General features: G+C 39.6%; 1 protein-coding gene across 8 annotated transcripts in view; it reads left to right on the top strand.

The window, feature by feature from the left end:
• The window catches only part of PLCB1 (phospholipase C beta 1), a 642689-nt gene that overhangs the window by 371025 nt on the left and 245949 nt on the right, over positions 1–25715 (top strand). For 7 of the 8 annotated variants that reach the window (XM_067565312.1, XM_067565318.1, XM_067565317.1 and 4 more), the window contains one exon: positions 18215–18355. In XM_067565312.1, coding sequence (XP_067421413.1) covers positions 18215–18355 — 141 coding nt within the window. Of the gene's footprint in view, positions 1–18022; positions 18078–18214; positions 18356–25715 lie in introns of those variants that run through there. The other variant, XM_067565319.1, reaches the window with a different exon arrangement.

Raw genomic sequence — 25715 nt, 5'->3', positions numbered from 1 at the left:
AATCTTTAAAATATGTGTGGGAAACAGACTCCCACAATATCTTGTTCAAACAAAAATACAGCCTCTGTTTATGGTCAGGGTATCATCAGGCACGTATATGTACAATTATTGTTAATGGCCATTTATATTCAGACATTCGTTGTGTGTTGGAAACTGTTATTAATTTACCCTTTTTTATACCTATTCTTAAATTTTATAATAACCCTACTTTAGTTTTCTATAATGCTTTACTGAATTAAGACCTGATGTTTGGCCCCTCCAAATCAATGGGTCCTGTGCTTTGGGCTGCAGTAAGCATAGAATCAGACCCTAGTGAATTTATTCTAACACAGTGGTTCCCAACCTTTTTGAGTGAAAGCCCCACTAGTTAACATTAGGTAAAACGCTCCCCCACCCCACGACCTGGCCATAAACACATATAACCCCTATAAACACATATAATGATAATAGTAATAACACTAAATAATAATAATAAATTACTCTTACCTGAGTAAGAAGCTAAGCCTTCCCTAGCACAGCCACCACCGCACGCCCTGTGTGGCCCCGCCTTTTCCCGTCCCTTACGGACTGAGGGTAATGGAGGCGGTGGGTGCTGGCGGGCTGCCCATGGCTGCTCCAGGTCCTCACTGGCGCAGGGCTGCTCTGCTCCAGCTGGGCGCCCGGCTGGCTTGGGGCTGTGGGAGGGGGCTGCTCTTCCACTCTGGTCAGCACGGGGCTCGGGGGAAGCTAAATGACCTGAATATTACTGAAGCGTCATGGACCCCGTGTAATCTTTGGTGCCCCTCCAAGGGGGTACCACACTCCAGGTTGGGAACCATTGTTCACACTCCAGTGAGGTAGATACATATACATCCTTGATGTAAATGCAATAGATGGAGGAACTGAGGGACAGAGAAGTTAAGTGACTTGCCTGTGGTCACTCAGGAAAATCTTTAGAACTGCTGGAAAGAGAATCCATGACTCCTGGCTCTCAATACTATTAATTTAGCAGAAGCCCAGCATCCCTTATAAAAAGCAAATTGGTTACCTAGAGAAGGGTTGTCCCAGAATGGTGCAAGTATCCAAATGGGATTGGCAAATACTGTGCAAACATTGCAATTATATCACCATGTCCCCTTTCAAACCTTCATAAAATTAAAGCACTATTAAAATATCGAGAGAGGTCCCTTTTTAGCATCTGTTTTGAATAAATTCCCAGCAACACACCACCAGTCCGTTTGTAGGCTGTGTGTTGTTATTTTAACAGTGCTGATTATGTAGCACTTTGGCAAGTACCACTGGCATAATAGTAGTCTTTCACCAACAGAAGTTGGCCCGATGAAAAATGTTACCTCCCCTACCTTATCTAATAGTGCTACATATGTATTCATAATAGTCCTTTGGAATTTCCAGTGTTGTATGTTTAGCCCTTGATGAAATGAACTCTGCATTCTTACAGAGAGGTCCGTTTTCAAATTCTCAGCCAGTCTCTTTTTACTAAAGGAAGCCTTTGCACCTTGGCCTTTGAGAGTTATAGAAACTAAAAAAGAAAGTATTAAGCAGGGTGCTTTATTAAAAGAAGGATCGCATGTTTCTTGGTATTGCCAACCCCAAGCATTCAGAAATCACGAGTCAGGCATCCAAAATCATGACATTGGCTTAAAAATCATGAGATTTATTTTTTTAAAAACCCACCCATTTGTGGTTCTTTTTCTTTGCTTTCTGCTTTTTTGTACCTTGTGGCGCATATTTTCTTGCTTTGATATCAGTGGAGTTTAAGCATATGCTTAAATGCTATCCTGAATAAGGATGTTTTGTGGAGCTGATTTGTGTGCATGTATTGGCAATATGAAGTTTGTATTTTCACAGCAGCAGCCTATAAAAATCTAGGCTTTTACTATAATTGGATTTTCACTCCACATATATTACAACACTCTCATGTAGCATTCATTATTTTATAACAAAGGCAGAAAAGAACCTGAAAGCTGATAATACATCAAAATTCTTTAAGTTAAATATGGCCATTCAAACAGTCCAGCATTTTTAATAATAAATGTTATATGGTTATGTAGAATCATGACTAACACGTCCTGCTATAATATTTAAGTGGTGAAGAATTTTAATACATTTTTCTGCTAAAATGACATTCAAAATAGACTTCCTTTTAGAGCAGAAAATGGTTTCTATGTGAACCTGGTATTTCTCAAAGGCTTGAATATTATCTAAAGGAAAAAGTAGTTCCTGTGAGAGACGTGTTTCCTTTTCTGGAGCTTTTCTAAGAGACTGAAAGGTTAGGGTTAGGGAATCAACGCTGTACATTTGCCATGCAGGTAAGAGATATGAACTGAATTTATTAATGTTCTTTGCATATGCTAAACCAGCTTTCAGTAAAGCTGTGATTTATGTTTTTCATAGTCTCATGGTGTTTTACTGTAGGATCCAATACACTAAGAAACAGAATGTAGTAGTTAACATATTGTCCACATGTTTATATTCATATCTCCATTAAATAAACAGTATAAAATGGAAATGGCAGTTTACAGAAAAGGTAGAAAAATTTAGTTTAACAGCTGATACTTCCTCTCTCAAAAAATGGCAATTTGCCCTTCCAAGACAATTGACTTCATGATCACATAGCTCTTTACCAAATCCATTGCCATGATTCTGTGTAAAGAGACCACCACAACATGCTTCTTCTCAATTTTAATACTTACAAAACTAGCAAACCACCCAGGTGGTTGTCACAAGAAAAGTAGATGATTTCCTAGGGATTTTGCTGGCCTCTGTGTGATATTGTGACACAGAGAATGGAAGATTTCTAAATATTTGGGGCATGATGGTGGTTGAGATTCTTGAAAGGAGGCTCTATGCCACTGCTGTGCATGTGTTTGGGTTAGTAGAAGGCAGAAAAGTGTGATTATGTGATCCTCCGCCTTGAGCTACTTAGACTGTAAACTGTTTGGGGCAGGGACTATCTCTGTGTTCCGTGTGTGTGCAGCACCCAGCACAGTGGAATGTTGCTCCACGACTAGGGCTGCTCTGTGCTACCACAATACAAACGATGATGAAGATAACAACAACAACAACAATAATAATTAATAAAGCCTTCATGGATGGGGGGTGCACGGATTGCGGACACTTATCATTATATTCAGTGTTTCGATTGCAGGTAGCGCCTGGAGGCCTCAGCCAGGCCAGGGCACAACTGCACTAGACAATGCACAAACATATAGAAAATTACAACTCTTACACTTTAAAAGACAAAACATAATAGTTCAGTGAGACAAACAAGTGGCATGAGTGCAGAGGAGAGAGGGTAACAAAAATAATAGGACCTGTGCAATTCTTAGTCACTGAGGAACAGCGATCACAGCTCACCACCTGCCTTGCCTGTGGCAGTTCTCAAATACTCCACCATGGCTCTGCAGCCTGGGAGAAGTATTCCATCTGCCTCATGATCCCTAATCATGGCTCGTTCACTTGATCTTTGCCCAGAGGTCAGGATCTGGCATGCATTGTCTATGCTTTTTTTATTCTTCTCTTCCCTTTGAGTTGCTCTCATTCATCCTGATGGCTTTTGTCAAATAGAAAATCAAAAGTTGAAAGATTTACATAGCCATTAAAGGCTAAATTCTCTCTGATCTGGGCCACAGAGTTGATCTCTTGATGTCTGTTCTGCTCTGTGGGTGAAATTCACCCCATGCAAAGGGCCAGCAAATATCCTGTGCACTGTTTAAGTCCTTCTGAAATCCTCAGAATAGGACAAAAGAGGGGCAGAAGAATAGAGATGAAGAATTTCATCATGCAGATGACAGAGGAGATTTTGGCCCTAAGATTGTGTCATGACCCACAGTTTCAGACTCAGATCTGTAGGGTTCCTGGAGTCATCACATTCAGGTAGAACTGGGACTCCCTGAAGCCCAGATCAGCTAGAAGACTCCCCTCTATAGAGTTTCCAATTGGCCAATTCTCCCTACTTAAGCCAAAAGTAGGAACAACTGGGCTCTGCCCTGCTTTGGGCAGCTCACTACTTGCTCATGTCTTATAATCCTGACCTCCTGTTTTTTTGACTCAGCCTGATTCTTGGTATCTACTTATGGTTCTTGATCTCTGGCTTGTCTCTTTTTTCCTGACTTCCTGATTTCCTTATTCAGTCTGATTCCTGGTATCTGTCTTATAGTTCCTGATCTCCAGCTTGTCTCCTTTTCCTGATCTCCTGCTTTCCTTACTTAACCTGATTCCTGGTATATGACTCATGGTTTCTGAATTCCAGCTCATCTCCTTTTCCTGAGCTCCTGCTTTCCTGAGTTGTCCTGATTTCTGGTATCTGACTGTTGGTTCCTGACCTTAGCTCCAGACCTCCTGGTTCTGAACCCTGGCTGGCGTGGGGACCAGGCCTCCCAACCCAAACACTAACCACTATGGATGGCTGCCTACATCCCGGCCCTGATAGATTGGTCCTGACAGTATAGGTCCAATCCAGCCCCCAGTGAATTTAATGGAAAAACTCCAATTGACTTCAGTGGGAGATGCGTCATGCACAGTGTGAGAATTATTTAAACATATACATTTATAAATGTCTGTTTCACTTCTAAATATTCTCGTTCCTACTATATTATAAATGTCTGAGTTTATACAGGGATAGAAGTTACAATTAGATGAAAGTGTTGGTCATTTTAAGGAAATTATTCTTGAAATCTTGGAATGATATTACCCTAACAGCTAGAGGTGGATAGAGGATGGAGGTTCCATTTTGTGAAGAATTGCAAGTTTTTGTAATCTGACTTAGTTCTGATTTGGAACGAATATCCACAATTTTGAAATTCTGTGTGAAGGTTGTTTTTTATTTTATTTTATTTTTTTTTTGAAAAAAGGGTTTCAGGTCAATCAAAATGTTTCATATTGATTTTGACACTTTAAAATTTTGCATTATATAATAAATATAATACAATATTTTAAAAATTTTCAGAACAAAAGATCCTTTCAGAACAAAAATCCTAAACACTTCACTCCGAAAATGTCAAAGTGGGACAGTTCAGCATTGTCAGAACTTCTCCCCTTTTTTTCCAAAATGAAATTCCAGCGAAATCGACCCAGTTTTGCAAAGCCTTTTGACTTCAATAGAACTGTATACTGTGATGAAATATGGTTTGGTCAAAGTTTCTCTGACCAGCTCTACTAACATCTCAGATACAGAAATAAGATATATTTTGACAACATGTTTTATTGTAGGTGAATGGGTAAATGTTACTTGATCATTGTAGGAACAGGAGTTACATTTCTTACCAAAGCGGTCTTTGGGACCAAACACTTTTGTGTTGATAGATTAAATTATTCATATATTCATAGATTTTAAGGCCAGAAAGGACCATTATGATCATCTAGTGTGACCTCCTGTATAACATAGGCCAAAGAATTTCATCCAGGTACTCCTGTATTCAGCCCAATAAATTGTGTTTGAATAAAGCGTATCTTTTCGGAAAAGCATCTGGTCTTATTCTGAAGACTTCAAGAGATGGAGAATCCAGCAATTCCCTTGGTAGTTTGTTTCAAAGATCAATCGCTCAATTAAAAAATGTGTGCCTTATTTCCAGTTTGGCTTTAACTCCCAATCATTGATCCTGGTTGTGTTTTTCTTCACTAGATTAAAGAGTCTGGTAGTGTTTTCTCACCATGAAGGCACCTGTACCTTCCCATTATAGCAAACTTTCCTTTTTAAGCAATTTACACACACCCACTTACACGAAACTTGTAACAAAAAAGAATGAAGCTTTCCACTGTCATTCCTTTATTTTACTAACAACTTTGTAAATTTATGACTTTAATGAGCGAGACTTGCTATAGTATTTTAATTGTGCACCTGTTTCTTGCTGCATCTTTTGATATTCATTTTATTTGGCCCCTGTGATGTTTCTGGTTGTTCAGTCCCGAGAAAATCCTTAGCATTTGGCACATTCTCCAAGTATTTGACATAGATCTCAGAGGAGAGTCTACTGCTTTGGGAGGGTGGTGCTGAAGCTTTGACAGGGTTTAGTAAGATAGGTGTCACAGTACATTTAAGGTGAAGACTTGGATGGCCTGTTGCCCGTTGATGTGTACAAGAGTAAATCAGTACTTGAGCCTTAATAAACACAGAAATTTGTTCCTCAGAGATGGGATAATTTAATAATTAATCCTCATGGTTCAGAGAAAGTGAGGCTTAGCTAGACAATATACAGTACACTACAGAGAGCCCCTCAGGGTGAAACATAACTAGTGGACTGTATCTGCAGTAAATGTATGCTGATTATTAGAGCTGGATGTATTTTTTTCACATACTTTATTCACCAAAAATGCAGCTGTGATCAACCTGAAAGTATTTTCAAATTTGATACAAATTTGTAAGTAGTTTTGGCCCCCAAAACAGTTTTCAGGACTATGGCTATGTCTACACTGCTGTTTAAAACCTGCAGCAGTGCATCTCAGAGTTGGGGTCTTCACACGCGAGCTTCTGGAGCTTGTGCTACGGCATTAAAAACCATACTCTAGACATTGTGGCTCGGGCTTTAAAACCCGTCCCCTTTCCTGGGCTTCAGAGCTCAAGCCCAAATGTCTACACAGGTATTTTTAGCACTTTAGCACAAGGCCAAGTCTTTAGATCTGGGCTCTGACGCTCACTGCTGGGTGGCAGCACCACTGGAGGAGGAGGAGAACTTCCTGATAAATTTTAGCTCCCCGTAGTTAGGGCACTCATCGGGCATGTGGGAAACCCAGGTTCACATCCCCACTCAGCCTGATGCGGTGAAGCAATTTGAACATGGGTCTCCTACACTGCAGGAGAGTTCCCTAGCCCTGGGGCTATGGAATATTCTGATGTAGGTCTCTTTCAATAACTCCCGTTGAAGCTGAACTCTTGTATATAAATAGTCACTGGATCAGGAACTTGAACATGGCTCTCTCATGTCATAGGGAAGCGCCTCTTTCCCTGGCCCAATGACTATTAATTGTCATTAATATTGTCATTACTGGCTTTGGCAACATCCCCTCTCAGTAAAACAGGTTCCTATATCCAAGGTGGTATGGAGTCTATTATCTGATCCATAACATTTGCCGTAGCAATATAGACACTGCAATCTCTGTTGTTTAAAGAATTGCTTTGTAAAATACCTCCTCAGACCTTAGAAGATGAAAAGCACTGTATAATAAGCACGTGAGGTCCATCTTTTTTTCCATTTTGTTGAATACTGTATTCCATCTCCCAAAATGTCACTGAGAGCAAATAGGAATCCAGAAAAAAGAAAAGATAGATCTTTAATCTCAGAGGAGAAGAATTGTGAAACATGTCCTAGCAAGGCTTTAAAAGCTAAGTCAATAAAACTATATAGCAATGTTTTAGATATACAGAGTACAGTAGGTAACAAAAAAGATGGCGTAGTGCAAATTTTAGGAGTTAGGTTAAAAGATTGTGATATTACAAGGCTATATTGCATTTACTATAACATGTAGAACATATATTAGTTGGAATTTAAATACTAGCAGGTTACATTTTAAGAACACTAGCCTTTCTGCAATGTCTGGGAGCAATCTAAGATTGGAGAAGCTATCATCACCATTGCTGAACATGAAATTGGTCAGACTTCAAGGAAAGACACCACAACTGGAGACGGATTTGGAAGGCCGGTAGAATTTTATTTCCATCAGTCTATCTCTGGACTAAGTGGATTCTAATAAATGTTCAGTACAGTTTTGTGAATGTCAGTAGAATTCATCAATAAACTTCTCCCATCCATCCCAGGCACTCTTAACTATTCTGGCTTTCTTTTCATGTTGCTGGAGGATTTCTTCTCTACCCTGCACTTTTATTTTGGCTTCTTCAGTTTGGGGCGTATTTTCCTTTGCCAGCTTCTGGGGTGGCAGCAAAAGTAAACAGGCAGCTCTTATATGAGGGAATTGCAAGACCGGCATCTGTCCTATACTTGTTTGACATAAGATGAACCAGTTTGAAATGGATTCTAAATTTTTTCATCCTGCTGACATCATCCTTTGTCACCCGTTCTGTGTTTGTCTATTTGGAATGCACATCACTCCGGGCATCCATCAGTACTTGCGCCACTGGGGTGTCACTGCAGAAATGCTGGCTTTGTGTGAGTTGACCTCCTGGGTCAGATCTTCAGATAGCTCCAGTATAAGAGCTGTAGTTAGTGAGAGACTCCAGTGGGATGGAGTCAGCAGCCTTGTGTATAGATTTATCTTTCAGCAAACATCTAAGCACATTGGCAGCAGAATCGTGTCTGGTCACAACATCTTGAATCAACCTTGAATAGTCTTCACCATGCTGGCGCCAATGTTTAAGACTTACGTGAACACTAACATTAGCAATCTGCCATTTATCAAGCGTACCGAAAGAAATCTTCTAAATGGTAGTTCCTGGGTGTTTAGCGCCAACAGACTTCAGCCTTAGCACAAATATTTTCTTTGTAAGCATGTCTAGCTGGTTTTCTGTGAATCTCTGAAAGAGCTGGATGATTTTTCTTTTTCTGCTTGGCCTCATTAAGATCCCAGTCCAGCAAAGTGCTTAGGCCCAGATCCCGGGAGGCATTTCAATTCCTAACTTCCATTGATTTCAGTGGCAGTCAAGCTTTGTGGGATTAAGACTGTAAAGCTGGTGGACCCCCCTGCCAGCCAGTGCCTCAGATAAACCTCCAAACAGCAGCAGAACTTCAGTCCCTTTCTTTCAGAACATTCCAACATCAAACAGAGAAATCTGGTCCTGTTTGCTGACCCTTTTCCAAGTCCTTTTCTCTGACCTAGGGATTCTTGCAAGTCTTTCTCCCCACTGAAATGCTTGTTGGCCTAAGGACCAGATGACTTCAGACTATCACCTCCTTCCTGGCCTCAGACCCATCTCCAGGGAGGCAGCTAATTGTCACAGCTGGGGCTAAGACCTTCTCCTTTAGAAGGCAAACCTCCTTTGGGCAAAGGCTAGTATTTTTGCCAGAATTATCACTTGCATCCCAATTTCTTCATACATGCCCAAGGGTAACAATGTTAGCAAAAAATGTGCAGGGAAGGTGGGAATACGTTTTCTAGAGTTCTCTGTGACATCCAAAGTAAAAATGCACAGCTGGAATGGGCTGGGTACCTACAACTGTGATTCAGAGAAGCCATTTCAGATTTAAATGGGAGGGGAGGGTCCAGGGGCCACTTAGGCCCCTGTCAGCTCTTGGAAATTTTGAAAGATAAAATGTGAAAATCGATCTATTTCGGGAGCATTTGTTGTGATTATTGCCTATATCTTCAACAACAGTTCATTACTACAAAAAAATTACCAGCATAGGCCAGACAGGTGACTTTTAAAACTAAGTAATCTGCACCTGTGGCATGCAGACCCAGTACCAAATAAAACCCTGTTTTTCAAGCTTATACAACAATGAAGTTCAAAACACACAGGAAACAAATACAGTAAAATATTATTGCTCCCCCAGCCTTGATGTATCCATCTTCTAGTCTTTGCATAGCTAGCCGTATAGTTACACAGTATGATACATTGCTACTATTTTTAGTTGAGAAAAATCAAAAGATATGGAAGCAAAACGTTTTCTCATATCCGCTATCAGAGTGGATAACATCTTGTCCTTGGCATGGCCAAAATAGAGTAAGGCCTTGTTGACATCCAGGTGTTTTGCAGGGTCACGCTGAGCATGTGTCCACATAGCCTGTGGCCACCTGCAGCAGCAAACCCCTCAGCCCAAGTTGACAGACTTGGGTTCACCCTACCGTGCAGAAAATAGATGTGTAGCTTTAAGCTGTGCCTCATGTTCTGAAGCCCATTTCCTTCAGCTCTTCAGAGCCTGAGCTCCAGCCCAGTCTGCAGTGTGGTAGTGCGAGCCTGTCACCCTGGGGCTGGGAGGCTTGCTGCTGTGGACCATGTAAATATACCCCGAGGGTCTGTCTACAGTGCATTTAAAGACCTGCTTTTGGCCCATGCCCCCTGACTTGGGTTAGGGGGCTCAGGCTCAGGGGCTGTTTAATGATGTTGCAGACATTTGGGCTTGAGCTCTAGCCAAAACTCTGGGACCCTCCCCCAACGCAGGGTCCCAGAGCTCGGGCTTCAGCCTGAGCTCTAACATCTACACCTCGGTGAAACAGCCCCATAACCCAAGCCCTGCAAGCCCAAGTCAGTTGGCACGGGCCAGCCATGGGTGTCTAATTGCAGTGTAGGCAGACTCTCAGAGGCCCAAAGCATCAAATCACTAAAGCACTCTCCTGCCACTGTCTTTAACTTTCTTTATCTCAGAGAAGAACCTCTCATTTGATGCTGTAGAAACTGGGAGGCTCAACACATTGTCGACGATTGACAACAAAGGCTGATGGTCTCTTGGTGATTCATTCAGAACATTGTAAAATTCAGAATTTGATGTCAGTTTTTGTGGCGCAGTGAGCATCTTGGCAGCTTCAGCTTCTGCATCAAGACAGTGAAAACGGGTGCCTGTTGATGCATAGGGATCCACTATTGTCTTTAGTTCAGTATAATCAAGAAAACTGTCACTGTTTAGATTACAGGCATTTAGTGCAGAAAGAAAACGAGTTAGAGGTGAATCATCTGTCAAGCGCAGCAAGAATTCTGTCCAACACAGGATAGTAAAAATCAATTTTAATATATTCTTGACTGCTCTTGGGAATGTCATATGCAGATGACTGACCCAGTGTGCCAGAAACAAAGAACAGTGCCAGCTTGGAGGATATTTTGTTCAAAATCATGAATATTTTTTTTCCAAAACTAAAAGCCTTAGCAAAAAAAATACCCCCCAGCAGGCTCCATCAGCTATCTGAATTCAAATAATTTCTAGTTTTTCCAGTACCGTGCTCTATCATACTTGCCATTTTCAGAGGGAATCATCATGGAAAGATGAACTAGTTTTACATAACCCATCAAGTTTAAGTTCTTTCTGGCCTACCTTTTGCTGTGCTTTAACAAAAAGCTCATGGGGCATGTAACTACTGTTGAGGAAGATATGGACCTTTACCTTCAGTAAATGTAAAGACTACCTGACACTAGGTGGTGATAGAACATGTCTCTACAATAACAAGGTTAAGCCTGTGAGCATCAAAATGCACATAAATAGCACGTGTAACATTTTCTTGGATTTGAACGTGCGCTCCTGTTAAATGACCACTCAGCACACAAACTCCATCATAGCACTGGGCAACAATGTAATTTATAACAAGCTTCAAATGCCGTAGTTCTTGAATTATCAGGTTAGAAACTGATTCAGCATTTGGGTTTTCCATATGGAAGCACCCTAAAGCTCATTCCTAAATGATTACTTTTCTATGGATATGCACTAGGAGACACAACAGTTCTTTTTTGGATCCATCTTTTAGTTTTGTCAGCAAGGACATAAAAATACGTGGCTTGTCTGACCTCTTCAGCAGTGCTTTCTCTCAGGACGTCTGCAGTAGAATGTATTAAATCATACTGGTACTGTTGAGATGTTTAATGTCTTTACCTGCTTGTTAGTTAATTCAAAAGACTGGGTTTAATAGAACCAACCAACTCCAGAATGTCGGTGTAATTTCTCTATTACTGGAGTTGTGCGTTTCCTCATGCCCCTTAAAAGCGATACCTTGGTTTGCAAAGAGTATGAATACCTTTAAAAGTATTTCAACATGCTGTCGATTTTCAGTTATGGCAGCATGATGGCTAGAAATGAGCATATCTACATCATCTGCTGAACCACTGGTTTCAGTTTTCTTGTACACTTGCCATGTATGGGATGCTCTCTTATGCCTGGAACTGAGGGCGTGCTTTTTAACAAACTTTGAAAGTCTTTCCATTTCTTAAAGCCTCTCCCAGTGAATGTGCTGTTGCCAGTCTTTTCTCTTGGTCTAATTTTGCTTTGAGTAGCAAAGTCACATCATGGAAAACAAAGAACAGAATGCATTACAGCTGGGTATTCAGTCAACGGGTACAATGAAAACCAACAGCGCTTGAAATGTCAACCATTGGCCATCATTGCGCAATGAAATATCTACGGGTGTGAAGGGTGCTATCATTATTTGCACCACGAATAAGAAACAAACTCTGCCTTGACAGCCTTCCACTGCAGCTGCTGTGATCAGGTCACACAAGGGCTTCCTGAGGTGCGTAGGTGGTGGCCACTGGTGATGCACTGCCAGTAGGATCATCATCCTGTATGTTTTTCTATGTTGATGGCAGGTCACTATTACCGGCAGAAACATTTCCACAATTCTTTTCCAGAGATGGCGCTTCATTTCCACAGTTTTCATTTTCAAGGGCCTTTCATTTAAAAAATGATCAAATGTTCTTTTTCGGTGGTGGTGCAGGCTCCATTTGTACACTTCAAAAATGAAAATAACATTGAGCAGAACATGTACACAAAAACACACTAACTATACAACGCGCATTATTATGATTGAGTGGGTTTGTTGCCTGGTTTAAAAATATCTCCTGTGATGGGACCCGTTACAGAATTCATTTTGGTTTTAAATGAAATGTGGAAGTTCATTACATTGCAGATACAGTTCAAATTAGATTTACAAAGCATTTTCTCAACTGGAAGTTTTGCACCACTTATATTTCTAAAACAAAAAAGTATCTATTTATCAACCGGCCATCATCAGTCATCATCCAACATCCCACTTTCAGTGAATCTCACAATCTATGAATTCTTGTCTTGCCAGATCCTGTAGGTAATCTGCAGCTTGCCTAAGCATGCTATCTTAACCAATCCTATCCTAACCAAACTATCTTTACTATGTCAACGTGCCCTTCCGGTGACCATGGACTTGAACGCACTAAATGTTTTCTTCTGCAGAAATATTAACTGGCAATTTAAATTTTAGAAGCAATTAGTTAATGCTTTATTACACTCTCATAGTGCTTTGTGGATAACGTAGTTGGTTAAAGTGTTTTAAATAGGAAAGTCTGTGACAAGGACATTCTAGGTGAATGAAGAGAGCCTAACTTGCTTCAGCTGTGGAGATGCCACTAATAGAATCAGTAAGAAAATGTCTTTTTTCTTCTTTTTTTTTTTACTTAGCAAAGCAGCTAAATCAACTCTGCAACTGATAGAAAATCAAAAATAAACTTTTAAAATCAATGTACTACATTAGGAGTCATAACCAGACACAAACATTGATAATAAACTTTGAAATACTTTCTATGAAGCATTTATTAACAAAGTAGTCAAACTTCTGCGGCCAATTTTGTCACCAAAGTATCACCAGAGTAAAATAATTTGCTAATGACACTCCCAGTTTTTAAAAGTTACATTTATGACTCACCAGGAGGAGGCAGATGGAAGATCCAGTGCCAGCAACTGTTGTACTTCCTTGATGGTGTCCTGAGGGAATGCTTTGTAAACTAGAGCATGCAACCTTTTCCCGATAGTTTATAGGTTTGAGTTTCTGGATTGTGGGATTAGTAGGCGCAGGCTGGGAAAGTCGTAAGATGGAAGAGCCGGAACACAAACTATTTAGGTGTATTGTTCCTAAACCAACACATGGTATGAAGCATGGGGGCACTTTACCTAAATGGTACCCCTGCTGTGATTCAGCTAGTTTATGGTAGGGTGCATTCCCTCTATAAAGTCATTTTTGCCTACTTTGTGATGCATATTCTTGAAAATATGTTTGTCTGAGTTTGGATTGCTATTCTGAAGACTCAGTATTCCCAGACCCTTTGCACAATACCCTTCCATGCCTTGGGGTGTCTAATTTTATGCATAGCTGCTGTGGAGTGGTGAGATGCTGTGTGGCTCTAAGAGACTGTGACCTTTGCAATAAGGTTCACTAGATGAGAATCAGAAACACAGCAACTTCCAGGAAAGACAGCACTTTGTTTCACCCCTCCTGTGCCAAACAAATCCAAAATGGATGCCCTGTGCCTGACTCCTTGTTTTTGCATGCTGAGAGAACAGTCCCATCACTTGGAAGACTGGACATGATCTATCAGCACATCCCCTGATTAGCTGTCAACCATGTACTTTTAAAAAACCCTTTCTGGGCAATCCCAAGTATCTTCATCATCAGTGAATTCATGTAGAAATAAATCAAACAAGGATGTTCATCGCATTCTATATACAGTTTTGTTTTATTCTAATAATTACCACAACAAATTATTGTTTAGTTGTGTAACATTTAAACCACAGAGCCATTTTAAATTAGAGTGTAAACTCTTCAGGACAAGGGCCATCTTTTTTCACGTTTCTTAAGCGTCTAGCAAAACTGAACAGTGCCCACTAAGCACAACTGCAGTTCAAATAAGAGGAAGGAGATGATGAGAAAAGGAGTAGAGAGAGTTAAAAGAAAAAAAAAGAAAATATGGAAGATATTAAAAAAACCAAAAAAAGATGCAGAGGGGGAATAAAAAGACAGCCCCCCACCCCAAATATAGTTTCAAACTGTTCTATTCTTGTATGTAGGATTGAATGGTGCTTTGATTGTTTCTAGTACAACCAAGAGGTTAATATTTTCCCAGTTCAGTTTCAGGTGGGGAGGAATGACAGACCTTTTCTAGCCCTGCTCCTCGTTTGAATGGGATGTTCATCAGCCTGATTTTGGTTTGAAAAGGCTAAGAATAACAAACAGAAAGTAATTCCAAATGATCTTAAATGAAATGTTTTACTTAGAAAATAGGAAAAAGAAAAATACAGCATGCCTAATCTAATGCTATGCAAATCTTTGCTAGATTAAGAACATAAGAATGGCCATACTGGCTCAGACCAATGATCTATCTAGTCCAATAGCCTGTCTTCTGACAGTGGCCAGTGCCAGATGCCTCAGAGGAAATGAACAGAAGAGGGCAATTATCAAATGATCCATCCTTTGTCTGCCTGTCCCAGCTTATGGAAGTCAGAGGTTTACAGGTACCCAGAGCATAGGGTTGTGCCTCTGACTATCTTAGCTAATAGCCATTGATGGACCTATCCTTCAGGAACTTAGCTAATTCTTTTTTTAACCCAGTTATACTTTCGGCCTTCACAGCATCCCCTGGCAATCATTTCCACAGGTTGATTGTGCATTGTGAGAAGAAGTACTTCCTTTTGTTTGTATTAAATCTGCTGCCAGTTACCTTCATTCTGTGACCCCTGGTTCTTGTGTTATGTACAGGGGTAAATAATACTTCCTTATTCAGTTTCTCCACACCATTCATGATTTTATACATCTCTATCATATCCCCCCTTAATTGTCTCTTTTCCAAGCTGAATAATCCCAGGACTGGTCTATACTTACTGGCAAATTTGGAAGCAGTCGATGGAAGTTATGCAAGCTACATAGAGTAGCTTGTGTAACTTACATCAACTTCCTAAATTCTCTTCTGCATGCCGTCTCCACTATGCTGCGCTGACAGGAAATGTGTACCCGTCAACACAGCACTATGCTTTTTTTGGAGGTGATTTTATTGAATCGACTTCCAAATCGATTGAGCGGGTCTTCACTTCCGCTCAATCGATCTGGATAAATCAATCTGACAGCGGTGAATTTGCTGCCATCAGTGAAAACATACCCTCAGTCTTTTTAATCTGTCCTCAAATGGAAGCTATTCCATATCCTTATTAATTTTCATTGCCCTTCTCTGTATCCTTTTCAATTATAATGTATCTTTTAGAGCTGGGATAACCAGATCTGCAGGCAGTATTCAAGGTGTGGACATATCATGGTGATGCCTATTATATCAATATCCTCATTTACTGCCAGACATTCAGGTTCACTCATCTGAGTTCTTGGACTTCTAATATTTGTATACCAGCATTGTAAAATTTGTCAATATTTAATTTTCTGCCTTCATTTGATGTAATTGAATGGGACTCTTTTTTGTTTGGCTGTCTCTTCAATTCCTAGCTGTGCTTTATCAACTTCTGTCCTCTCATCTTTACTAGTATATAGAGTATGCCCTTCCATCAATCTTCCCCTATGGGATGTCACTGTCCAAACTGCATCCTCCTTTGCCCCCCTCAGCTTTCTTCCAGCTGTTAGTTTAAAAACTCCTCTACAACCTTTGTAATTTTACATCTGAGCAGTCTGGTTCTGTTTTGGTTTAGGTGGAGCCCATTCTTCCTCTGTAGGCTACTCCTTTCCCAAAAGGTTCTCCAGTTCCTAATAAAGCAAAATTCCTCCTCTGAACACCATCGTCTCATCCCTGTATTGAGGCCCTACAGTTCTGCCTCTCTAACTGGCTCTGTGCATGGAACTGGAAGCATTTCAGAGAATGTTACTATGGAGGCCCTGGACTTTAATCTTCTACCTAGTATCCTAAATTTGGCCCCCAGGACCTCTCTCCTACCTTTTCTTATGTCACTGGTACTTACATGTACCATGATCTCCAGTTCCTCACAAACACTGCACATAAGTCTATCTAGATGTCTCGAGAACTCTTGGGTAAAGACTAAGTAAACTTTGTACACCCTGTGTTCTGATTGATTGAAAAGTCTTACATTTCTTCTCGGTCTGTTTCGCTCTTCTCCCAGCAGCAAATTAATGTCATCTTTATGTCTTTGTCCTTGCCATCACAGTCCCATGGCCACACCTCCTGCTTTTATATTTCTTTGCTGTTTGTGTCTTAGGTGTGAAAACCTGTCATTAACTATATCTTTGAGGTCAGCTTTGCCTCAGAGCACAAACAATAATATTCCTCATCTACAACATATTTGAATAGGCTTATTATTCTGTCTCCTTTTCTTCGCAATTTACCATTGTACCCAATATTTAAAGAAGCTCAACATCCTGTGAAAGACAGCTTTTCTGTTTCTTTCCAATTAACATGTGGTACTTCAGAATATTCCTTTGAACCAGGCTAAGCATGTAGTAGATACATATAACCCATGAATGCAAATGCGTGTAATACTTATCAGATATCCTTGCTAGATTAATGTCTACTAGTATGTTGATATACTGCCTATTCTGAGATTTCCCTACTTTCCAAGATAAATGATCATTTTCACACTCTTAAATTTATCATCCTGCTGTAATAAATCCCATTTATATTGTACAGTCAGCACTTAGTTTGTAACTCAGAGGGTATTTAAGTTTTGAAGAACTGTAGCATGAATAATAAATACATTTATTTAACAGTGAGAAAAGTTTACATGAGAGCTAAATGGGAACTGCTATTATATCTGACTTTCACAATCACAAGTGATTCAATTCACCAGAGAGATATTTTATAATGTCTTAACTTTTCTGAAGGAATGTGAGTGTTGGTTTTAGAAATAGTACAATAATTTAACCCAATAAGGATCTGCTTCACTAGGCAAATATTTATATTTATACCATTCTGAAAAATTTTACTTTAGAAAGAAGTCTGCGCTTTCAGATTGTGTTAGCCCTCTACAAAGGGGTGAATTTCACCCAATTTGACTTCAAAAAATTCTTCCATCCAGCTCTCTTTTGTCTGAAGACAATAAGCTCTTCAGGACAAGGGCTGTGCATTTTTCTGAGTTTGGAAAGCACCTAGCACATTTGTTGGCACTACTGCAGTCTAAATCATCAAAAGCCAACATATATACAAAATATCCAAAATTTGATAGAGATTGTGTAACTAGTGCCAAAACTCAGGTACTATATTTAACTGCAAAATTAATTAAATATCTCTTCCCACTGCAGAAATGGTGTGCATTTGTTTCTACACTACTAATCCTAGACATTCACGTTGCTATAAAAGCACGCGACTGGAAATCCTGCTTAAATATATCTGGATTGTGACTTTTAATTAAAAGAATATGTTTTATTATTTTCTTAAAAGATCTCTTGAGACATGGATGGGAAGGGGAGTGGAGCAGAAGTACGTTCTTCAGCTATATGTGGTGGTGGTGGTGTTTCCAGTGAAGTCTGCTTAATTCTTTGTGGGGGAAGAAAATCAGTTGAAATCCTTTTCTTCCAACTTTGGCCCTGATCCAAAATCCATTAAAGTCACTGACTTCAGTGGACTTTGGATCGGGCTCTATGGCTCTGATTCAACAAAGCACTTATAAGCACATGATTAACTTTAAGGAGCCAGGTGGCTGGAAAGCTTTAAGAGGCCCTGACAATCTATCCTCTTTGCTACACCCAACCAGAGATCAGGGTCACTGGAAAATCACGCACTGTTCCCAGAGGTGATAACTTCAGATATTTCAGTGAGAAATGAAGCAGGCCAGAAATGTAAATGATGCTTAAAATGTTCATGTCTCTCAAAGCTGCGAGTTATTTTGCAAATCAGATGTTTACTGTTTCACAATATATTTACTTACAGGATCCAAAATTGCGGGAACAGTTGGATGCTGGGAACCTAGGAGGTCGGCTGGAGAATCGAATGATAACTGTTGTGTATGGTCCAGACCTGGTCAATATATCATACTTGAACTTAGTGGCATTTCAAGAGGAAATAGCAAAGGTACTGTGCATTCAATGTTATCATAATTATTTACATTTACGATTATTATTTATTCAAATATGGATAAAATAGAGAAAAATGAGGTGATCGTTAAGGTGCATTCACAGATGAAATGAGCTTGCTGTTACAGAAACATACTGTACTTTGTCGCAGCAGCAAAGTGTAATCATTCTTTTCTGGGAGTGTTCATGGGAAATTGTAAGCCACTGAAGTCGTTATCCTCAGAACATTGCTGGTTATTCTTTTTGCACAGCCAGGATGAGTGTTGTGTAAACAACTCTATGTCCAAAAAATTGCCTCATCTTCAGAGTACACGTGAATCTCCAATAAGAAGCCAATATTTATCAACAGCTGTCACGTTATTTCCTATTCTGTTGAAAGTCTGGAGTATCCATGATACCACAGAGTGGAAACTGTTGACTTTTTAATGTTGTGCTAGGGCAAAGTAATGAAATGAGGTTTGAGAGTCTATTTATCTGCACCTGCCTATTTACAAACTGTTATGCCAGCAACGAGACATGGCTTATACACCTAACCTCTTGTAGTGTGCAAAGATTGGTACTGCAGAGTAATAGGCATTGCTGTTCTCCGCTTTTAGTCATTACCATATGTAAAGCCTTTTTTTGATACAGTTTTATAGTATCCATCAAGACAAGGTGTATAAAATTAACATGTGTATTCAGCAAAATACAATAGATTTTTAACAAATGCTTTTAGGTGTCTGTCTTCAAATACCTCGTAAAACCCTACAATCATTTCATTATAATCATAGTATTTTTTTTTTCAAAGGGCTTTCCCCCAAACTGGAATTAATGGGCTATTTTTCACTCCCACCTCCACACAACCAGATAAACTGTTCTGCTGATGGAGTTTCAGCTCCAAGACTACTATGGACACAACAGCCTTCTTTATAGTTTCCATCCAGAGGATCATGAAATCCAGTAGACTGTCCAAGATCAGGAGTCTTTATAGACTCCTGCTCTTTGTCTAGTTAAGGGGATATTTTCATTACTCACCAGTATCCTTTGGCCTCTCATCCAACAGTCTTTTGAGGCAGGGCAGCCTTGGAGCCAGAGCTAGCATTGTCAACGCTGTAGTTCAAAAATAAGGGACTGTTTTCCATCTCATTCCTCCTCCCAATATTATTATCATAATAATAATCAATAAACAGTACTCACCTGCATTCACCAGAGGTATTTTTTGCTGCTTTTGCAGCACTCAGCAACTCCCAATTTTGTTGTACGGAGATGAAGAAATAAGGGACGTCCCTTCTAATAAGGGATTGTTGACAACCCTAAAGAGATCCAGCACCTGAGCAGAGCATCAACCCATGTGGGGAGAGATGCGAGGAGCAGCCCATTTGTTCCTGTGAGGGTATGGCTTCCCTCTTCCCCCATGCAGCTGTAGTTGCAAACTCCCTATTGCTGGTTGGTTGGTTTGGCATTGAACCAAACTACAAGTTCCTTCCTTTCTGGGCTATGCAGAAATATAAACAAAACAAATAACAGTAGTCCACAAAGCACTTTTTGGGGAACACCTGTCTAGAGGTTTTAAAAAATGCAGAATGGTTACCTCATGGTACCTTGTACAGCTAGGCTGCTAAGAAACCCAGCACAGTTTTATTCTGCATTGTTGGAAGCACTTGAAATAAACATGAAGAAATGGAAAAGGAATTTGAAGGAAGATGTAAAGGCATAACAAAGTTGAACTGTGCAAATCTACTCACTCTTTGGAAGAAAGAGGAAATGAACGAATATGGGAAGAGTTTGTGCCTTTCTTATCTGTTTTCAAGTCCATCCATGCATAGGCTAAAATCATGCTATATTTGCTATTTGAAGGACAAACTAAGCCCTGGTCTACACTTATCTGGCGATTCGGCGGCAGTCGACGGGAGTTACGCAAGCTAGGCAGAGTAGCTTGCGTAACTCCCGTCAACTGCTCTGCTTCCCTTCTGCGTGGTATCTTCACTGAACTATGCCAACGGGAACCGCATTCCCGTCGACGCAACGCTAGGCCACTTGAGGGGGTGGTTTTACTGCGTCAACTTTTGGCGACTTCTGGATCGATTGAGCGGGTCTTTCCTGACCGCTCAATCCATCCAGATAGGTTGATCAGTAAATAAAATTAGGTTCTGTGGAGCTACAGTGAATCCCGAGTTCACCCCTTTGATTTTAGTAACTAAGATCTAAATCAGTCCCTCAATGTATCCTTGTTGATAATCTGACATATATGTAAGCAAATTGAGTTCATTTGTTACTGATCTCTCAGGCAGTATGGCCTGAGGGTAGGATTTTCAAAAGCATTCAGCACCGACATAGCTTTGCTCCCATTAAAGTCATGCTAACACTCTGACTTATTTCTGAGGGAGTAGAGTTAGGCGAACACTGAACACATGTGAAAATCCCACCTTGCTTGTGTATAGTGCACTTTACTAAATAAGCCCTCTAATTTTTCACATGCCCAGTTCCTGCATTGAATTCCACGAGTATATACCCCTGCATCCACATAAAGTCTCACTGGCTTCTCTACACTGGCATGCACACTTTGCTATTTTATCTTTCACGTGCCATATGTTTAGGCTTGGAAGAATTCAATTTTTATTTTTGGATTATTTCAATAGATAATATCAATGTTTATTTTTTAAGCATTTATTTTAGATTTTTATTGATGTACATTTTTACAATTGTACAAAATTATGGGTTTTAAGCCTTTTTAAATTTTTATTGATTTAAATTTTTAGTTGTGGGATATTCTGTGCAGAGTTGGACAGTAGGGTGGATCAGACAGTAATTATTTAATGACAGTAGATGTTGATAATCAAAAAAAAGTTTTATAAATGGTAAAACACAAATTGTCAACATCGTGTGTCAAATATACAAAGTAATTATCCTTAAAAAAAAAAAGTCTAGTCAAATTGTCTAGTCAAAGTCTAGTCATTTTGCCTATATGTAAATTCCAATTATTATTGATGGAAATATTTTTTTCAGTTTGTATGTACAGCAAAATTGATGTTTATTGACATTTACCAATAAAATCTAATCTTTTAAAGCTTGAGCATGTTATTTTTCAAGCTAAAACACCTCACTCTGAAAAACATAAACTAAAATTATTTGAAAAAGTTCTTAGCAAAGCATTTTAAATAATCAAATAGTATTCTTTTCTTACAGGAGTAAGTTTGTATTTCTGTAGATTTGCATTTATTATTATTCAACTTTTGAAATTAATTTATTTTGAAGCCTTTTACTGGTCACTCCATTCAAAAGGTTTAGTTCCTCACATGTGCTTTCTGGGTTTTGATAGAATTAATGAGGATTTGAGCCTAAGGCTAAGCATTTACTACTGATCTTGCATTAAATGTATTGAATAAATGAGGTCATGATACACTGTTTTGCTTACATTTGTATAGATAAAATAAGTCATTTTTAATGCTCTCTAGGCATAAGTTGAAGGCAACAGACATGCTTGTTAATACAAAGAGTGCCTGTTTGTATCTCTTTTGTTGGGAATCCAAGAAATGGATTAGTAGACACATGCTATGATGGTGGGGCTGAAGATGAATGGCAGTGGTGCAACTCTTGTGTTTATTTAAGTGGGATTTGTACATGCATATCAAGGAGCAGGATTGCAGGGGATTCAAGACACTTTGGATCAATGTCCAGGCTTGATTTTTCTCTGACATATCTTGATGTAAGTTCTGCTGTAACCAGAGTAATTGAAAGGAGAATGAGCCCCTCTGTGTTTATTTTTTTCCTGTCCCTAGTATGCTCAAGGAGATGTTTCTCCGGCCCCATTTTGTCTGATCTTCTCCATTCGAATGACTCTTGAAAACCTTTTGAGCTTCTGGCTTCCACTCCATTAAATGTCTCCAAAGCATTTTCTTCTTTCTCCAGTAACCTAATCTCTGCCCCTTCAGACATCTACTGTTTCCCATCATTATCTTTCTGATGGTTCCATTCTTCATTTCTTGCATTCACTTCATCTTTATGCTCATCTTTGGGAATCTGTTTTCAAAGCTATCAAAAATTCCTTCACGAGTAGTCATGTAGGTCTCATCCATGTAGTGTGATTGATTATGATACATGAGTTTTGGTATCATCAGCCTGGTCTGAAAGAAACTCTCTTGCCTTTTTTAAGGCAACTCTGACCATTGCATTCCTCTTTCATCTGTCCTACATCCACTGGATTCTTTTACAGTATCAGATTTTCCAGACTTTCTCAATTACCTTATTTGCCAGTGACAGAACCTATTTTATTTTGTCTAGTATTGCATCTTTTAGGGTCCTCATTTCCTTCATTTCAATTTACTTAGAAAATGTTGTTGAAGAGAAAGACTTCTATTTTTCTATACAGCTAAGGAACTCAAAACATAGGGTCCTCAAAATAAAAATTGGGGAAATGAACAGTACCAATAGAAAGGGAACTGAGACAGGGCTAGATCATGTGCTGGCTGTATCGGAGTTCAGGGGATGCCTGGATCTGGAGAGGAGGAAGATTGAGGGTTATGGAGAGAGAGCAGGAAAGAGAAATGAACATAAATGGGAAAAGAGCAGGCATGTTGGGCTAGGTAGCCCATTGGTATCTGAAATTATGTATATTCTACAATGCTCTTTCCGGGCTCGCCCACTTACTCTTTCACCATCTCCATTACGTCCTTCATGTTTCTCACAAGGATTGCCATGTAGCTTGTATATTCTATGCTTCTGAGAAATTTTGTTTCCCTGGCAAGTTCTGTTCCTCCCCGTGTGATTTGAGCTACCACCTCTTGTAGTAAATTTACCAATATGCTAAAACTCCAATCTAAGCCTCTCCCCCTCTGTCTCCTCCTAGATGTGCCACTGTCATGTCAAAGTCATTAGGTCCGAAACTGAACTTCTCATCTTTACCACCAAATTCTCTTTTCTTTCCCTCTCTTCTCTGTCTCTCAGCGGTCTCCAGTTTTCCAAGCTTGGAGTTATCCCAATTCCTCTGCTTATCCTACCTCCATACCATCCCCACATACAAATTCCCTTGCTAACCCTGCCAGTTCCACCTCTACAATGCCTTGTAAATCCCTCCTTTTCTTCTGAGATAAAATTGCTCATCTTTTTCTTTGATTAATGCAACCTTCTCTGTGACCCTCCTCCACCTGTAACTCACCTTCCCCCACTCCTCCAGCTACAATCTGTCCAAAATGCTGCTACATTCAGCTTCCATATCTGCCACCTTGACCACATCACTCATCCTCTCAAATCCCTTGCTGACTTGAATTCTTCATCAAGCTCACAAATTCCTCATCCTCATCTTCAAAGCAGTTTCTAGCAATGCCTCCCACATGATCAAAATACAGTCTCCTACTTCACATGCCTTCTGTCTGCTCCATCAGATCCCTACTTAAAATCTATTTCCCTCATGGAACCCACCAAAGATGATTTCTCCACTGATGTTGTTCCACATTTTCTTTTCCTTGAGCTGTTAAACCTTTTTATTGTATCTGCCTGTTTGTTTTTAATAATAATTATATAATATATAATAATATAATCTGCCTTAGTTATAATCCTGGCTCCACTGCAGTTAATCATAAAACTCCCATTGACTGACTGGGGCCAGTCAGTCATGCTATGTTTTTCCACCCTAGGACCTTTTTCAATGCCAGAGAGTTTTAAAAGAGGCCTGGATGTAAAGAGAACCAGGCCCATAATATAATACTGCTCCCATATGGGCTTAAGTATCATACCAAAATGAGAAGGGACAGATGAATAAGATGCCTCACTCTTGTTTTTGTTTCTCACTAAGATGTGTTTATAACATAAACCATGATTCAGCCCTCACTCCAGAGAGAAAGCTCCATCAATATATTATTCACTATCATCTCTGTGATCTTGATCTCTCTTCAGGCATGTCCATACTACAAATACTGTAGCTCTTTGATGGAGATGCTCTAAGCTGATGGGAGGGAGCTCCGCTATTGGTCTAGTTACTCCACCTCAGTGAGTAGCTCTCCCACTGACATAGCACTGTCTACATGGGGCGTTAAGGTCATAATAACTACATCTCTCTGGGATGTGGCTTTTTCACACACCTGAGAGGTGTACTGCAGACCTGGCCTTATTGTTTCTCAGAGAGTCCTACCCTTGATAGAGGAACATGGTTTGTTTTGGAGTTGCAGATTCAAAAACATTTCTGAAAATATCTTCATATAATTTTGGTCTACACAGTTCTTTGTGTTTCATAGTCTGCACAGGTATTTGTCCCTTGATTCATAGAAGATTAGGGTTGGAAGGGACCTCAGGAGGTCTTCTAGTCCAACCCCCTGCTCAAAGCAGGACCAACCCCAACTAAATCATCATTGTTCAATCCTATTTAATATATCTTTGGGTTGAGGTCATAGAGGGCCTGATCCAAAGTCCAGTGAAGTCAGTGTTAAAACTCCATAAAGGCTTCATCAGGCCTTTTGATCAGGGCTTTAGCTAACAGTTCGTTGCTTCCTCCATAAATAAGGGATTGTCTACAGGGGGACACTCAGGAAGGCTAATGTGATTTAACTAAAGGTGTGGAATTGCATTAAATTAAATCAAAGTAAGGCCACTCTAATTCTGAATTAAGGAGTCTACACAGGGATTCAATGCTGTTTAACGAATCAATTTAAAAATTAATTTGGATTAATCTTCCTGAATGTCCCCCTGTAGACAACCCCTAAGTGATTCATCTACAACATATGACCAGGTACCATATGTTCTGTGATATATTTTGAATATACTTCTTTATTCTTCCAAATTTCCTTTTCTGTTAAAATAATCAGTAAGATAAGCAATACAGAGTCATGCCTTTTTAAAAAAATGAAATCTCTAAGATGTTTCATACCAAAGGATGCTGAACTGTGACTTCAGCAACTTCAGTTGTTAATCTTGAGCCAAAGACAGACATGTGAAAAACGCTGTCTTCACGCACATTCAGTTCTGATTTGAATTAAATGTTTTCAAGAATGTGTAGTACTTAGGTGCTGTCTTTTGCCATGAAAAATAGCTGTCTCTCATATTGAGATAAATGCCTGCAGGTATATATTCTGCTTCATGTAATAGATGAAGGAAATGCATTCATTGAGCAAGAGCTCTCAAAATGTACTTCACATTGTATGCTTCTTACTGACCAGAGCACATAACAGCTACCTAATTTTTTAGTAAAGTTAATAGGAATGACATAAATAATAAATTATGGTAACAGAACACAGCCAAAAGAAGAGCAGAATATATGGCTCTTTTATTATGATGGAAGCAGTTTGCTTGAAATTAAAATTTGTTACAAGGCTTGATTGTTCTATTTTTAAAAAATACCAGACATTAGAGGCTTCCAAATTGGGAGAGGAGTTTGTTGGCATTAGCAA

Source organism: Emydura macquarii, unplaced genomic scaffold (genome assembly GCF_026122565.2).
Source record: "Emydura macquarii macquarii isolate MOO-44397 ecotype Brisbane River unplaced genomic scaffold, CSIRO-AGI_Emac_v2 contig_2676, whole genome shotgun sequence".
Lineage (NCBI taxonomy): Eukaryota > Metazoa > Chordata > Testudines > Chelidae > Emydura > Emydura macquarii.
The sequence above is the reverse complement of the archived record's forward strand: the minus strand, read 5'-3'. Positions and strand labels throughout refer to the sequence as shown.